The sequence below is a fragment of the Phoca vitulina genome, unplaced genomic scaffold (assembly GCF_004348235.1).
Source record: "Phoca vitulina isolate PV1807 unplaced genomic scaffold, GSC_HSeal_1.0 scaffold1, whole genome shotgun sequence".
Lineage (NCBI taxonomy): Eukaryota > Metazoa > Chordata > Mammalia > Carnivora > Phocidae > Phoca > Phoca vitulina.
In genome coordinates this window covers 70,367,182-70,384,353 of record NW_022589704.1, presented here as the reverse complement: position 1 = coordinate 70,384,353, position 17,172 = coordinate 70,367,182, and the positions used below count along the sequence as shown (strand labels likewise).

Genomic DNA, 17,172 nt, shown 5'->3' with positions numbered 1-17,172 from the left:
CTTCTTTTTTTATCCAATCTGATACCCTGTGTCTTTTGATTGGGGCATTTAGCCCATTTACATTCCGGGTAACTATTGAAAGATATGAATTTAGTGCCATTGTATTGCCTGTAAGGTGACTGTTACTGTATATTGTCTCTGTTCCTTTTTGGTTACTTTTAGGCTCTCTCTTTGCTTAGAGGACCCCTTTCAATATTTCTTGTGGGGCTGGTTTGGTGTTCACAAATTCTTTTAGTTTTTGTTTGTCCTGGAAGCTTTTTATCTCTCTTTCTATTTTCAATGACAGCCTACCTGGATATAGTATTTTTGGCTGCATATTTTTCTCATTTAGTGCCCTGAATATATCATGCCAGTCCTTTCTGGCCTGCTAGGTCTCTGTGGATAGGTCTGCTGCCAATCTAATGTTTCTACCATTGTAGGTTACAGACCTCTTGTCCCGAGCTGCTTTAAGGAGTTTCTCTTCCTGTCTGAGACTTGTGAGTTTTACTATTAGATGTCGGGGTGTTGACCTATTTTTGTTGATTTTGAGGGGGGGTTCCTTGTGCCTCCTAGTTTTGATGCTTGTTTCCTTCCCCAAATTAGGGAAGTTATCTGCTATAATTTGCTCCAATATACCTTCTGCCCCCCTCTCTCTTTCTTCTTCTCTGGGATCCCAATTATTCTAATATTGTTTCATCTTATAGCATCATTTATCTCTTGAATTCTCCCCTCAGGATCCAGTAGTTGTTTATATCTCTTTTTCTCAGCTTCTTTATTCTCCACCATTTGGTCTTCTATATCACTAATTCTCTCTTCTGCCTCATTTATCCTAGCAGTTGGAGCCCAATTTTTTATTGCACCTCATTAATAGCCTTTTTGATTTCGACTTGGTTAGATTTTAGTTCTTTTATTTCTCCAGAAAGGGATTCTTTAGTATCTTGTGCTTTTTTTTCAAGCCCAGCTAGTATCTTTATAATCATCATTCTGAACTCTAGTTCCAACATCATACTAATGTCTATTGATTAGGTCCCTGGCAGTCGGTACTGCCTCTTGTTCTTTTTTTTGAGGTGAGTTGTTCCGTTTTGTCATTTTGTCCAGAGAAGAATAGATGAATGAGAGAACAAAATGCTAAATAGGGAACAACGACCCCAGAAAAATATACACTAAACAAATCAGAAGAGACCCGAAACCAGGGGGTAAAAGGAAAAAGAAAAAAGAATATGATCAGGCTGGTGAATAGAACAGAGCCATACACTAGATTTTGGGTGTATTTTGGTCTGTTAGAAGAAACTGCCTCCCAAAATTTTAAAGAAAGAAAAACTTACATATGTACAAAAATAAGGGTAAATACAAGGAAGGGATGGAATATGACTGTAAAGATGAAAATTAAAAAAGATTTTAAGAAAGGAATTGATAAGAAGTTGGTTGAAAAGAGAAGAAAAAAAAATTTTTTTTTTTTTAGAAGGAGAGAATGTGATCAGGCAGGAGAGTAGAACAAAGCCATACACTAGATTTAGGGTATATTTTGGTCTGTTAGGAGAAACTGTATTCCAAAATTTTAAAGAAAGAAAAACTTGTATATACAAAAAACATAAGGTTAAATACAATGAAGGGATAGAATATGACTGTAAAAATGAAAATTAATAAAGCCTTTAAAAGAGGAATTGATAAGATGTTGGTTGAAAAAGAAGAAGATTTCAATAAAAAAAGAAATAGGAAAAGAAAAAAATAATGAACATTAAGGAAATTAACTTTGAAAGACTAAAGAATCATGGGAAAAGCCATGAATTCTATGTGCTGTATCCCCCTAGCGCTGGAGTTTTGCAGTTCTCATTGATTGGTAAACTTGGTCTTGGCTGGATGTTCTTGCTGATCTTCTGGGGGAGGGGCCTGTTGCAGTGATTCTCAGATGTCTTTGCCTGAGGCAGAATTGCACTGCCCTTGCCAGGGGCCAGGCTAAGTAATCTGCTCAGGTTTGCTCTCAGTAGCTTTTGTTCCCTGAAAGCTTTCCCTACAGCTTTAGAGGACAAGAACATAAAACAGACCCTTGTTCTTAATCCAGTAATTTATAGAAGATTGGGTATTTCACAGAGCTATATAGACTTTTTTTCTTTTTTAGAGAGAGAGCGTGCACACATATATGCATGCAAGCAGAGGTGGGAGTGGGGACAGAGGGAAAAGAAGAGAGAAAATCTTATGCAGGCTCTGCACCCAGCAAGAGCCCAAGGCAAGGCTTGATCTCACAATCTTGAGATCATGACCTGAGCTGAAATAGAGTCCAATGCTCAACTGACTGAGCCACCCAGGTGCCCTGAGCTATATAGATTTCCCATTAAAAAAACTTACATGTGTTGGTATTTTCAGTCTCCCACCAACTAATAATGGGTGAAAGTTACTGTATGTCAGCTCTCTGTTATCCGTCCATTTGTTTACCCTTTCATAGGCAGTCCAGCGCAAACCAATCCATAAAGTAGCCTCCATATCCGGAAGCAAGGATGTAATAAAATCTGTCAGAAAGAGATTTTTTTTTAAAGCATTTGACTTATTCAAATTAAAGATACACTAAAAATGTCACTGAATACCTCTTGCTTACCTACAAAGATACTCTTTTGCCTATTCTGTAACAAAGTAGTTTAATAAGATATTTTTAATATGCTAATTCCCCAAAGCCTGTCAGAAATACCTTGGTCCCCAGATCAGAATAATACATGTTTCCAAAACAATTCCGTTACCTTGTTCTCTCTGGCTCAGCACTGAAGGAAGGGTGCCACCATATGTGCGACAAGTATCACTCGCTTGGGAAAATGTGAGAGACTTTGGTTTGATTTTTAGAAAACACTGCAAACAAAAAACATATATGAAGCATAAGATTCCAGACACAGGAAAGCTCACATAGGAAGTAAACACCTCATGTTTTAGAGGGCTGCTAATTTTTGGTCTGTGAGATATGGAAATTAACAAAGTAGTACTATACAAATGCAGATCTACACTCTCAATATAAACAACTAAAGAGTGGTCTATTAGTCAAACTATTTTTTTAAAAAATCTCCCATTTACTGCTTCCTATGTGCTAAACAGTTTGCATAATACTATCTCATTTAATTCTCACAACAAATGGGGAAACCGAGGCACAGGGCAGTTGAGTAACTTCACCTATAGGTAAAATAGCCAGACAGTGGTATTGTCAGCACTTAGATTCTGTTCCATCTGATTTCAAAGGCTGCACTCGTAATCATTACCTCCTTATATAAAAACACACATTTAAAAAAAAAATCATCCCCCCTTTTTTTTATTATGTTCAATTAGCCAGCATATAGTACTTCATTAGTTTTTGATGTAGTGTTCAATGACTCATTAGTTGCATATGACACCCAGTGCTCATCACCATATGTGCTCTCCTTAATACCCATCACCTGGTTACTCCATCCCCCCACCCTCATCCCCCTTTCTTTGGGTAGGATATTTTAATTCAAATTTACATCAACTATGTAAATTAATTTAGTCCCAGTATCTTTGGAGGGAAAAAAAGATTGTTCTAATTTTATTTTTTAAATTTTTTAATAATATTTGTATTTTTTTACATAGTTTATTTATTTATTTGACAGACACAGTGAGAGAGGGAACACAAGCAGGGGGAGTGGGAGAGGGAGAAGCAGGCTTCCTGCTGAGCAGGGAGCCCGATGTGGGGCTCGATCCCAGGACCCTGGGATCATGACCTGAGCTGAAGGCAAACGCTTAATGGCTGAGCCACCCAGGTGCCCCAAGATTGTTCTAATTTTATTTTATTTTTTAAAGATTTTATTTATTTATTTGAAAGAGAGAGAGAGCATGAGGGGGGGGAGGGTCAGAGGGAGAAGCAGACTCCTCGCAGAGCAGGGAGCCCGATGCGGGACTCGATCCCGGGACTCCAGGAGCATGACCTGAGCCGAAGGCAGTCGCTTAACCAACTGAGCCACCCAGGCGCCCGATTGTTCTAATTTTAAAAAGCCAAAATACATCCTTACTATTTTAGCTTCAGTGCAGATGCTTTCAGTTGTCAGACACATATCTTCCTTTTTCTTTTCAATATGATCATGTTAGTGTGGATTGGTACACCCTAAATAGTGTTCTTTGAGCCATTCTACAAAATGCTTTTTTTAAGCCTCCTTAGAGACTAAAGTGGCCAATGAGCTATATGTCATTGGGTGGCTTCTAGAAAAGACCCTAGACAGAACACCCTGAACTTGAGCTTGGAAGCTTTATTATGTTAAAGATGACAGAGCAAAAAGAAAAAAGGAGCCTGGATTTGAAGATGTGGTGGAGCTTCCATACCAGCCCCAGCCCACTTACCATCAAACGTCTTTTGTGTGAGAGAATAGATGTTTTAACATAGTATAGCAATCTCTTACTTAGCAGCCAAATGCATTTCCAAAGAGATAAATATACCAATATGGATTATGCATTTCAAAGACACAGATACAGAACGTAGCATTTCCCAAATCTATTTAATCATTAAACACCCTTGAAGGCAAGATCAATGATTAACATTTTGTTAGCATATGTGTAGTGTAGAGCCCCAAAAATAGTTTGGGAAATGCTGGTCTAATTTTTTTTTTTTTTTTACAATTCACAGTGCTCACCACAGCACACACCCTCCCCAATGTCCATCACCCCAGCTACCCCATCCCTCCCACTCCCCTCCACTCCAGCAACCCTCAGTTTGTTTCCTGAGATTAAGAGTCTCTTATGGTTTGTCTCCCTCTCTGGTTTCGTCTTGTTTCATTTTTCCCTCCCTTCCCCTATGATCCTCTGCCTTGTATGTCAAATTCCACATATCAGTGAGATCATATGATACATGTCTTTCTCTGATTGACTTATTTTGTTTAGCATAATACCCCCTAGTTCCATCCACGTCATTGCAAATGGAAAGATTTCATTTTTTGATGGCTGCATAATATTCCATTGTACATATTTACTACATCTTTTTTATCCATTCATCTGTTGATGGACATTTAGGCTCTTTACATAGTTTGGCTATTGTGGACATTCCTGCTATAAACATTGGGGTGCACGTGCCCCTTCGGATCACTACATTTGTATCTTTGGGATTAAAATGGATGAAAGACCTAAATGTGAGACAGGAATCCATCAAAATCCTTGAGGAGAACACAGGCAGCAACCTCTTTGACCTCAGCCACAGCAATGCTGGTCTAATTTAATTGGTAGATGCTGCCTGAATGCTTTCTTTCAAGTGGAAAATATATCAGCCAGAAATTGTCAGTTTCCTTCATGCTATAGAGATAGTTTTATTATTTAAAGTATTATAATCCATTGACCAATCAACTTCAGCAATTTAAGTTTACTAGCACAGAATAGGAACACAGTACTTTGAAAGACCTGTAGGCATGACTAATTTGAGAGCTAACTTGGTTTCTGGCACTGTAGAGGATCAGGTGAGTTACTGAAACATGCAGAGGCTTTCTTAGTGAAGTTATCTGATGGGCTGCAATTCTGCCACAGGCCATACAACCATCATGAAAGCAATCATCATTTGTACAACGTAGCATTTCTCTTTTTACCTTATTCTGAAAAGTAATCCAATCCCCAGAGCACTGTATTTTAGCTGCAGAATCTGGACTATATTTTTCTAATGAAGAGACATTATATTTTTCACAGATGAAGGGCAACTTGGTACCACAGTCTGCTGGTTTATTTAAGTCTGAGAAATGAAAAGCAAGATTACAGGGGTGAGAATTTTCTGTTCAGCACATTTTAAAAACAATCCAGTAGTAAAGAAAATATCTTTCAATCGATCTTTCCCAAACAGTTAAAATATATTCCTTTTTTACTCTAGCCATTTCTATTTTCTGTCATTACTCTTATCAGTAGGCTATAGCATACCAGCATTGCCTATAAAAATGCACACATTTGGTGGAAGGACCACAGTTACCACCACAGTTCCTGATGGTGGGAAATAGGTTGAAAGCAAAGCCTAACAAAGGGAAAAGAGACCTAGACTATATTTAGAATTGCTACCTGTTTATCTTTGCAAATTTGTCTGTATGCTTATCAGTGATGAAAGTGGTAAGTTTATTTCTAAGTAACTGTGTAGGATAAAGGAAGTCAAAATACTCACAGTGAAAAGCACCTCTATTTGTATTTGGAATTTGAGCCATGGTCATTAGCAATAAGCCAAAAGAAGATGAAGCAACCAAACGTATAATCAAAAGGAAAGCAAGGTTAAGCTAGTAATTGAACCTGAAGTTCACACATTACATATTCAACATTAAAGGATTTGGAATTAATTTACCACTAAACCAAGTCTTGGCAGACATGCACAGGCATTCCTCCCGAAATGTTATAGGAAAGTGAGGCCATGGATATCGTGAGCTGAAAGAAAATGAGAGATTTCACAGCTCATAACGTAGTTACATGTTCTATTCTGTCTTCTACTGTAATTTTAATTCTAAATTTAATGTTACGCCATTACTTTATACCACTATTTTCTTGATGCCAATATGCAAAAGGACTTGGTTTCTGTAGTTCACGCAGTTTATGGATTAATGTTCAAAACAGATTATAAATAGCATTTTCTAAAGGGGAATTTGGGACTGCTTCTTTCCAATGCCTTTACAAAGGCAACATCAATGGTGTCACATACTACATATAACGACGACGATCTGCTGGCTGCTCAGCAGTTCTCACCCACCACTTCTGTTCATCACCAGATATCTGAAAAACAAACCAACCAACCAACAAAATCACCCATGCTTATATGTGCTCAGTTTTCTGAAAGAGTTTTCATTTAAATAGCCAGTCCCACCATAACCACAACCACTAAAATTTCCAGACATTCCATTACTTCGGTCTCTAAATTATCAGGTCCTTTCATCAAAGAAGTTGCTGAAAACTCTTCGTATAACACTATGCGCTATTTTGCATACAGAAAATAGGGTCACTGTAGTTATAGGCATACGTTAATCGGATATATAGTGTTCTATTGCAAATAATTATAAATTTAAAAACATAAAATTATTTTTCCTACAAAAAGCTATTTTACAAAGTTAGTTATTAGAAGAAACAAAAATCTAGTACAAAATTTAACAAAGAATTAGAATATTTTATATTATCTATTTGTGCTCATTTTATAAATTGACATTTATAATTAATCTTGAATATTTTAAAACATTATGCAGTTCTATTTAACTTTTCTAACATGAAACGATGAATTTGGATGTTGTTAGGCAAATTTTACTTGAAAGGAACATTTAACTTTTGTAGATTTTGGCAAGATTTCTGAAATCATTTCTAATGGAATAAATATCAAAATAAGAAAGATTTTAAATATATTCTCTCAAATTACATTTGCTATTTTGTTTTTGATGGCTTTTAGTCCTGCAAGAGATGTCAATGTAGCCAGAGAGCTGTGATTGCTAGCACAATACAGGACAGCTTCTTCATAGTTTAAGTGAGGATCAGCAACAAACCAATATTCACTCCCTTCAATTACAACCGGAGGTCCATGAATTCCAGCACGCTCTAAAGAAGAAGAATACTGGAGTTACGCACAGATCAAACTGCACCGTCCAAGCATGAATTAATGTTCAAAACTATTTATAAATCCATTTAGATTATTGGCTCTCTCTGGCCAGGGCAGTGCTGCTTGCCAAGCACCAAGGATCGCTGAGCCAGAGACTTTGCCACCCTCCTGTACTCAAGGGGGAACAAATCCAGCCCCAAAGCCTCATTCCACACCAGCCAATCACCTTTCCTGCCTGGAGGTATTTCATCTCCCTTGAAGATGTGATAGAGAAGCTGGCACTTAGGCCTGGGCTTAAATAATTAACTAAGTACATTACTGAAAAGGTAGAAGCAGTTTGGCTAAGTTTCAGATTTCTTAACTTACCTGGATTGTACCAGTCTGGTGTTTTTGGAGTACGGCCTGTATAAGAAAGAAAGGAAAAGGCTCAATATTAGTATCCAATTACAGATAATGTCATACTATAAGTAAGTGCCTTTAATCTAACTCAAGAGCACTTGCAGGATTGCTGAGTTCGACCATTTCTGGCCAAACCATTTCCTTTCATATTATGATTGCTTCAGTTTGAATTTTGTGGGGCCTAAGCTAAAGCTGCTTTAGTGGCAATCAAAAAGGCAGATCTGTTAACTATTAAAGTATTCCTAGCAGTTTTCTATCTTATATCACGGAAGCCACAAAGGAAGACTAGATGGATAAAATATGGCTAATAATTAGAAAGTATAAATAAGTAAACGAGTATATTATATACATTACATAGAAGCACTAAGGAATAGGCACCAAGATAATCATCACCGCAGGATGAGGTTATTCAGGAACTACTTTTCCATCTAATGCAATTTGAATAATTGTTCTATAAACCTGGGTCAGTAGAGTTCATTGTCCCCCAAGGCATCCTTGTAAACAATGTACAGTAATAGAGTATTGAAACTTTTGAGGAGGTGAGAGACAAAACTGGGAGAAAAATAATAAAAATCACCCAGAATTCTTCATCAGAAACAGAGAAAATACGTACTTTACAAAGAATTATGGGCCTTGAAGTTGGGTGGGTCAGGGTCCAAATGCCCTCAGACCTTCACTGCTGTGGGACTTTGGATCAGCTGCTTACCCCCCTGAGACTCAGCTCTCTACTCTATAAAAAAACAAGACTCCACTACCTAACTCACAACGACTGTGAAAATCACTTTAAGGCTGCCTCAACAGAAGCACCCAGACAATTCCAGGGCTGAGCGGCTCCCCTCTTCCACAAGGATGCTAGTTGCTTTCGGCTCCCCTCTCCCACAGGATGCTAGTTGCTTTCCTCTCCCTTTTCATTCTGGTTGTAGGTCATACTGGTTTCAAGGCAAAGACATAGTTTGATGACTATTAGAAATTACAGGGTAAAATAGCTATTCTTAATTTTGCTGTTGTCTGGGCCTACTGCAGAGAAGACCCTCCTCAGAGGACTGCCTATATATCCAACATCTTTGGTTTCTCTCTCTGAGTTAGCTCTTTGTATATTGGATAATTTCTATCAACAATGGGTTAAATCAGTTAAAAATATGCATAGTTTCTTGTTTGTAATCTTGTCAAAAACTTCTGTTCAGACACATGAAAAAATGCTCAACATCACTCGGCATCAGGGAAATACAAATTAAAACCACAATGAGATACCACCTCACACCAGTCAGAATGGCTAAAATTAACAAGTCAGGAAACAAAAGATCTTGGCAAGGATGTGGAGAAAGGGGAACCGTCCTACACTGTTGGTGGGAATGCAAACTGGTGCAGCCACTCTGGAAAATAGTATCTATGATCCAGCAATTACACTACTAGGTATTTATCCAAAGGATACAAAAATAGTGATTCAAAGGAGCGCCTGCACCCCACTGTTTATAACAGCAATGTCCACAGTAGCCAAAATATGGAAAGAGCCCGGATGTCCATTGACAGATTAATGGATAAAGAAGATGTAGTATGTATATATATGGCATTGGTATTGCATATATGGTATTATATATATATATATATATATCTTATATATATAATATATATAATGGAATATTACTCAGTCATCAAAAGAACGAAATCTCATCATCTGCAACAACGTAGAGCTAGAGTGTATTATGCTAAGTCAAAGAAGTCAGTCAGAGAAAGACAAATACCATATGATTTCACTCATATGTGGAATTTAAGAAACAAAACAGGTGAACATAGGCGAAGGGAAGGAAAAATAAGATAAAAAACAGAGTGGGAGGCAAACCATAAGAGATTCTTAACTATAGGGAACAAATTGAGGGTTGCTGGAGGGGAGGTGGGTGGGGGAATGGGGTAACTGGGTGATGGGCATTAAGGAGGGCACTTGAGGTAATGAGTACTACGTGTTATATGCAAATGATGAATCACTAAATTCTACCCCTGAAACTAATAATAATGCACTATATGTTAACTAAATTGAATTTAAATAAAAAATTAAAAACATCTGTTCATTTGTTTTTTGGATGAACCTATGTCTAATCTTGAAATTTCTTTAAATTAGTGAGAAAAACAGAGTGCAAGGTTGGTTTTTTTTTTCACAAGCTTATGTATGTGTGTACAAGGTATCAAGAAATACAAAAACAGTTGTGTTTGGATAGTGGCATTATAGGTGATTTTCCTAAAAATATTTTTATAAGCCTTATTTTTGATACTGTTTTTCAATGAAAAATATAATTTTAAAATTATATATATCTATAGTGGTTATGGCTATTTAAAAATTTTAGCTTGTCAGAACATCCCTTTTAGAGAAGAGAACTAATTAGAACCAATTGGGTCAGGTAATAAAAAAGGCAAATACTCTGGTTTCTCTCCAGATCATATGAATCTTTTGTCTTTTTTAAAAAGGCAAGAGCTAGAGAAAAAGTATAGTGATTTAGGCTACTGAAGAAGTAAACTGCTTTCAGAAAACCAGAAAAATACAGATTAATACAGAAATATCCAGTTGAGCAGACTCTGGAGGCTCTACTAACTAAATATCCAGCTACGTGAATGTGACACATTGTAACTTAGAGTTTAGGGACTATCAAAGGGGAGTTTACATAACCTTTAAACTCTGGATCAAACAATCATTGATGGCTTCAAACAACTGTGAACAGGCTGAGACAGGAAGTTCTTTAGTTTTAAAATTTTGTTTCTGCACGGGGACAGCAGGGGTGCAATTATTTAGAAGATCTATTTAGTTAGTTAATAGATTTAAGTTTGCTAAGTTAGTTAATTCCCTTCTTTTTCATTTAAAATGAAAAAATACATAAAAAGAAAAAAAGACAACCACATGCTCTTCGGAATATTTCCTGTGGTTACTGGTTTGTAATTTCTATGGTTATGCTGGTGTGAACTCTTGGGTCTGCCCCACCACTCAAACAGGAGCCATGGGGGTGGGGTGGCAGCTACCGTGTGAGGGCGCACTTTGGAGGGAGCAATGACACTCTCTGTGCCATGTTAGCAAACACCAAAGACTAATGGGAACATCACCATTACTGCTTCAAATCAGAGACATTATCCAAATTAGCTATTATGTTAGTTACTCCCTGCTTGTTTAAAGGGAACCCAAACTGGTTTCCCTTTGTTCCTCTTTTAGGTTTCATCAAATAATCAGAAATAACTGAGGTATAATTTCTCCCTTAGAAAAACCTCACACACACACACACACTTTCCTCTTTTATTAATGGCCTGCCAGTTGCCTTTGTGAAAGAGACTTACCAGTTACTGTGTTGGATATCATGTCTTTTAAAGGCAATATGGTGGTGACCTTTTTAAGGAAAAAGAACAATCTTCTAATAGGTAGTTGCATGAAGGAAACCTCTGCGTTCTTTGAGAGCTTAGAGGAGGATATACATTTAGTTTCAATGATCTACATTCGGTTCAGAAATTTAGTTTAGAGCTTTCTGTGCATTTACCACTAATTAATTTAATATATCCAATAAAATTATTTAAAATTATTAAGAAATAATTTGGCTGTTAAAAATCTTAACATTTTCCTTAATATTTCTTTAACATTTTCCTAGTAACAAGCTAAGTAAAATGGTATCTCTTTATTCTCCTTTCTCTCCTTTTTATCACCAAAGCCTCTACTATCAAGCTAACTGGTTTCTTGAATTTGAATTTGAATTCCATAAACTACTACCAGTTTTGGAGTTCAGGGCAAATTGCTTCTACATGTTACAGAGACCTGCAAAATTTTGATTTCTTGACTTTTGCCTCATTTTCCCCAAGCTTATCTTCATTTTGTCCTTCATTTTGCATCAAAATAAAAATTGAAATGATTCCCTCCACTATGTGTCTTCTTTTAGTTGAAATAATCTTTCATTCCAAAATCTAATCTCTCTAAATTCATCTTAAATTTTATCTTCTATACAAATTCTTTCATGATCAAAGAGGAAAATACCATCTAATCTCAATAAACCAGCCTTGTACTTGGGGTAGGAGTCAGGCAGGATGGAGTTTAATATATTAACTACATCTTCATAGGCTTTTTAAAGTTATAATTATAGACTAAAATGCTCTCTTAGGTACTTTAGGTTTGGCATTTATAATGTTCACATGAGAAGATTGTGAAAAGGAGTAACTACCACTTACCTTTTGGAATCTGGCATACCCATTCAAGTTTTGTATCACAAGCAAAAGGTCTTAAGTAAATAAATTCTCTGTCATCATAGAAATACCAGCTTCTTCGCCCTGGACTTTGAAGGACCTAAAGGAGGAAGAGGATTGAAGAATATTTTGAAGTTGATGCAGCTTTATAAAACCTTAAAGTGTAAGCCCTATAGTCTTTAATCTGTTTTAGCCCTAGCACCCAAGACATCTGTTTATGAATGAACACAGTGTTTAAATAGTTAACAGCCTAATCAAGAATCTTCAAAGGGGCTGATACAGGAAGTATATCATAAGGTCATGTTTATATCCAAAATGTAAATTATTGGTTTTTTTTTCTGTTTTTGCTGATATGAAATTATAGATTGCACCTTTAAATTTGAGAAAGGTCAACCTAAAAAAAAAAAAAATGTTTACTTCAGTGGCTTCCCAACACCAGATTTTGATTAAAGCAGATCTGTGAAAACGGGACATAAGAGTCTGACATCAAGGGCCAGGTTCCTGCTCTGGTGTTGCTCTGCACTGCTAGGATGTTAACCTCCTCTGCGTGATCCGAGATAGCTCTCTACAAACCCCAGCCAGTAAGCAGGCAAGAGAGGAAACGGGAGGGGATGACCTAGGAGGAATCTCCATCACTTTTTGGTCTGTTTTCTCTCTCTCTCTCTTTTTTTATTATGTTATGTTAATCACCATACATTACATTATTAGTTTTTGATGTAGTGTTCCATGATTCATTGTTTGCATATAACACCCAGTGCTCCATTCTATACGTGCCCTCTTTAATACCCATCACCAGGCTAACCCATCCCCCCACACCCCTCCCCTCTAGAACCCTCAGTTTGTTTCTGAGACTCCATAGTCTCTCGTGGTTCATCTTCCCCTCCGATTCCCCCCCCCTTCATTTTTCCCTTCCTACTATCTTCTTCTTCTTTTTTTTTTTTTTACATATAATGTATTATTTGTTTCAGAGGTACAGGTCTGTGATTCAACAGTCTTACACAATTCACAGTGCTCACCATAGCACACCCCCTCCCCAATGTCTGTCATCCAGCCACCCCATCCCTCCCACCCCACACCACTCCAGCAACCCTCAGTTTGTTTCCTGAGATTAAGAATTCCTCGTATCAGTGAGGTCATATGAGACATGTCTTTCTCTGATTGACTTACTTTGCTCAGCAACCGACAGAATGGGAGAAGATATTTGCAAATGACATATCAGATAAAGGGCTGGTCTGTTTTCTCTTAAGGCCAAGATTCTGGTTGGGTATTAAGGGGAGATTCTCCTTCTAGAACACTGCCCTGGCTGGCCTTGTTCCTGACATAAGCTGCATCAGTGTCTCTTTTATTTAGCTTTTCTTTTTTTTTTTGGTAGATTTTCTAATCTCTTTACACATAAGAACTCTATTTACATAGAACATAGTTTTTGCATCAGTGTTCTGGAAACCTTACAAACTTCTCTAAGTTTTCGCCTTCTCATGTGTTAAGCTGAGAATTCTATAAAAATGGCATGATACTATGTAGTTTATTACTAGAACAATTGCTGTTGCCTAACATCAATCTAATTTCCCAACTTTGTTTTCAACTATGGCACCAATGAAAACTTCTTGATCTGTATTCTGTTCTCCTCACTGCCTTAGCCTCTCCCTTCCACTCTCCCTTATTTTATGCCACCTCCTCATGCCATCCCCCATTAGAAAGGCTTACCTTTACCTGTACAAAAGCACAGTTCAAGTCCCACCTCTTTCTGGAAATAGGCCAGAAGAATCACTTCCTCTTCTGAGTTTCATCAGCCCTCCTCGGCCCACTAATTTGGAGCCTATTACTGTACAGTAATAAGAGCCACCTTTTTGAATATGAATTTTATCTTCTCAATTTAAGTCTAAGTTAGGTGGCTTGAGGACGGGGCCATGGGTGTTCTTACCTCCCATTGCATCTAATATCATGCTCCACATACAAAACACACTCTGTAGATCTGTTGCCTCACTGCACACAATGCCAAATTTATTTCTTAAATATGCAGATTTCCAGCATTGTACTGACCTTGACAGCAGCACAGTCTCTGATATCATAATCCTGCTGAAACTCATTTTCCATGAGAATAGTAGACACCTTAAAAAACAAGAGAGGCTTGAGAACTTAAGACTGATGTACAAATATCTGCAATTTAGATGTAATTTAGGCAGCTTTAATAACTCAAACACATTCACATGCCAAGGAAGGAAAACTTTTTCATCTTTTTTTTTTAATATCAGGATGTTAAATCATGAGATGACTTAGAAAATATACTGTCATCAGTTTCCAAACAAAGGAAGCTACAGTTTCAGAGTGGAGGTTAATACTGTATTAAGTTTGCAGCTGGAAATCACAGAGAATAAGGAGCTTGCAAAAGACCTTTTTTTGGGCATGTGTTGAAATGCTAGTTATTCAATTAACTAATTTCAGATATGCTCCCATTTGAAAATGAAACTCAAGAAATTTTACATTTGGAAGAATATATGATGAACTGACACAATGGTAATGTGGAGTAAATATTCAATAAATTTGAGAATAATTTGCTCCTATAAGTGTTACCTAAATACCTTTATATAACTCTTATATTTTATAAAAGTAAAAGCTTCTCATTATGAGAAAAGGAAATAAAAAACAGCACAGGGCGCCTGGGTGGCTCAGATGGTTAAGCGTCTGCCTTTGGCTCAGGTCATGATCCCAGGGTCCTGGGATCGAGTCCCGCATCGGGCTCCTTGCTCAGCAGGGAGCCTGCTTCTCCCTCTCCCTCTGCCTCTCCCTCTCCTCTGCTTGTTCTCTCTCCGTCTCTCTCGCAAATGAAAAAAAAAAAATTAAAAAAAAAAAAAAATTTTTTTAAAAAAAAAAAAAAAAACAGCACAAAGAAAAAGAAAAAAAAACTTTACTATCCAAAGACGACCACTATATCTACATATCCATATTTTTATGTTTTTAGGACTATAGAGAAACTATCTGTATGGTTATTTTTTAATCTTTAAAAAATATTTATTTATTTATTTATTTATGGTTATTTTTAATTTTTTAATTTTTATTTTTTTAAAGATTATTTATTTATTTATTTGACAGAGAGAGACATGAAGAAAGAGAGGGAACACAAGCAGAGGGAGTGGGAGAAGGAGAAGCAGGCTTTCCGCTGAGCGGGGAGCCCGATGAGGGGCTCAATCCTGGGACTCTGGGATCATGACCTGAGCAGAAGGCAGACGCCTAACGACTGAGCCACCCAGGCGCTCCATGATTATTTTTTTAAATAAAAGGGAGGCTAGTATCTTTTTTTCCTCACTTTATATATGTGAATGCATTTCCATTTCAATAAAGATACTTCTTCATAATTTTAATGGTTATATAGGATGTGGATGTATTATTTAACAATCAACTTACTTGATATGGAAACAAAAAATCCCTTTACATTATTCCAAACAAGAAAATTTAAACTTACTGGTGTATGATCACTCCACTCCCAGGATCCTAGTAAATCAAATTTAAACTTACTGGTGTATGATCACTCCACTCCCAGGATCCTAGTAAATCTGGGCTCCTTTTATTCAAACCTATCCACAGCCAACGCTGGTCACTATGTAAAAAGGAAGTATTAAAAAACGATTTGAGCACAGATTTGGCAAAAATATATAGCATTCACATGTCTAAAATACTTAAGACATATAAGTTTGTCTTGTCACTTACTGAAAAGCACAACTTCAAGCTCTATAAAAAAGAGGTCTTCTGAAATAAAACTGAACTTTAAATATGAAGTAGCTATGGAAAAAGTACCATACTTCTTAGAACTAAGTTTTCAGTTATGTTCTTCATATGAAAGGTAAAAACTATTCTGCTTTGAACTTGAGGGGAAAAAAGTGCATGATTATTCTAAATCTTTTAATGGAGAGCTTCAATATTAGACAATGTTTTTGATACAAAGATAGCAACAGCATTTTCTTGAAGTGTCTACCTATAACACAATCAAATATCTTTTTTTTAATGCAGAACAAATCATTTGGCTAAATTTTTATTAAACAAGATCAAGATTAAAAAAAAATTATTTAATCCCCACTGCCCATTAAGTTTAAAGTAAACAAATATAAGTATTTTTTTAAAGATATTATTTTTAAGTAATCTCTACACCCAACGTGGGACTCAAACTCACAACCCTGAGATCAAGAGTCACATGCTCTACCGTCCAAGCCAGTCAATTGCCCCCCCCATTTTCTTAAAGAATAAGTATCTTCTAAAAGCCAAACTCCGTGGGTTACACCAGACAACATAATTAAACAGTCATTTAAGTGATTATATTTAACACTCATAACTCTTATACTTCTATGTACAAGGCATTGAGCTAGGTGCCATCGTAATACAGAGAAGTACAAGACGTAATATCTATCTTCAAACGGCATATAAACTACTCAGGGAGACGAGATATACATGAACAAGGAAATAACCACCATTTTGGAAAGATATCAAATGATACAAAATCTGCATAAATTTTAAGCATTACAAAACTTTAGAGAAAGAAGGTCATTGTGGACTGCAGGAAGTCAGGAAACATTTTGTGAGATTAGTAGGACAAAAGACAGTCTTCAAAGGATGGCTAATATTTCTTAGAGTAAAATCTGAGTGTTTAACACTCAATATCCAGATTGACTGAGAGGAGAAAGGATAGACATTTCAAGGAAGGATATGTACAATAACATACAGAAGCAGGGACATATGTTGTAAATATCCCTTTTCCTCAATTAAACTTATTCTCTAGCTAGGAAGATACTGCTAATAAAAATAGAAGTAATATAGCCATAAAAACATTTTCTTCACCTCTAACCCCATTTGAAAATATTCTCTAAAATGGGTTACACTTTTTAGGCTTTTTAAAAAATTTATTATTATGTTCAATTAGCCAGCATATAGTACATCATTAGTTTTTGATATAGTGTTCATTACTTTTTAAATTTTTCATTACTTTACTCATTACTTTTTTTTTTTAAGATTTTATTTTATTTATTTATTTGACAGAGAGAGAGACAGCAAGAGAGGGAACACAAGCAGGGGGAGTGGGA

The 17,172-nt window shown here is 36.5% G+C and overlaps 1 protein-coding gene across 2 annotated transcripts in view; it reads right to left on the bottom strand.

Moving 5' to 3' along the window:
- Positions 1–17,172, bottom strand: part of LOC116635560 (lymphocyte antigen 75-like) — a 124,887-nt gene that overhangs the window by 67,965 nt on the left and 39,750 nt on the right. For both annotated transcript variants that reach the window (XM_032409724.1, XM_032409733.1), the window contains exons 14-23: positions 15,617–15,698; positions 14,144–14,212; positions 12,089–12,203; positions 7,865–7,900; positions 7,322–7,497; positions 6,620–6,690; positions 6,269–6,348; positions 5,538–5,677; positions 2,712–2,817; positions 2,326–2,486 (exon numbers count right to left, since the gene is read on the bottom strand). In XM_032409724.1, the coding sequence (XP_032265615.1) occupies positions 2,326–2,486; positions 2,712–2,817; positions 5,538–5,677; positions 6,269–6,348; positions 6,620–6,690; positions 7,322–7,497; positions 7,865–7,900; positions 12,089–12,203; positions 14,144–14,212; positions 15,617–15,698 (1,036 nt within the window). The remainder of the gene's footprint in view (positions 1–2,325; positions 2,487–2,711; positions 2,818–5,537; positions 5,678–6,268; positions 6,349–6,619; positions 6,691–7,321; positions 7,498–7,864; positions 7,901–12,088; positions 12,204–14,143; positions 14,213–15,616; positions 15,699–17,172) is intronic.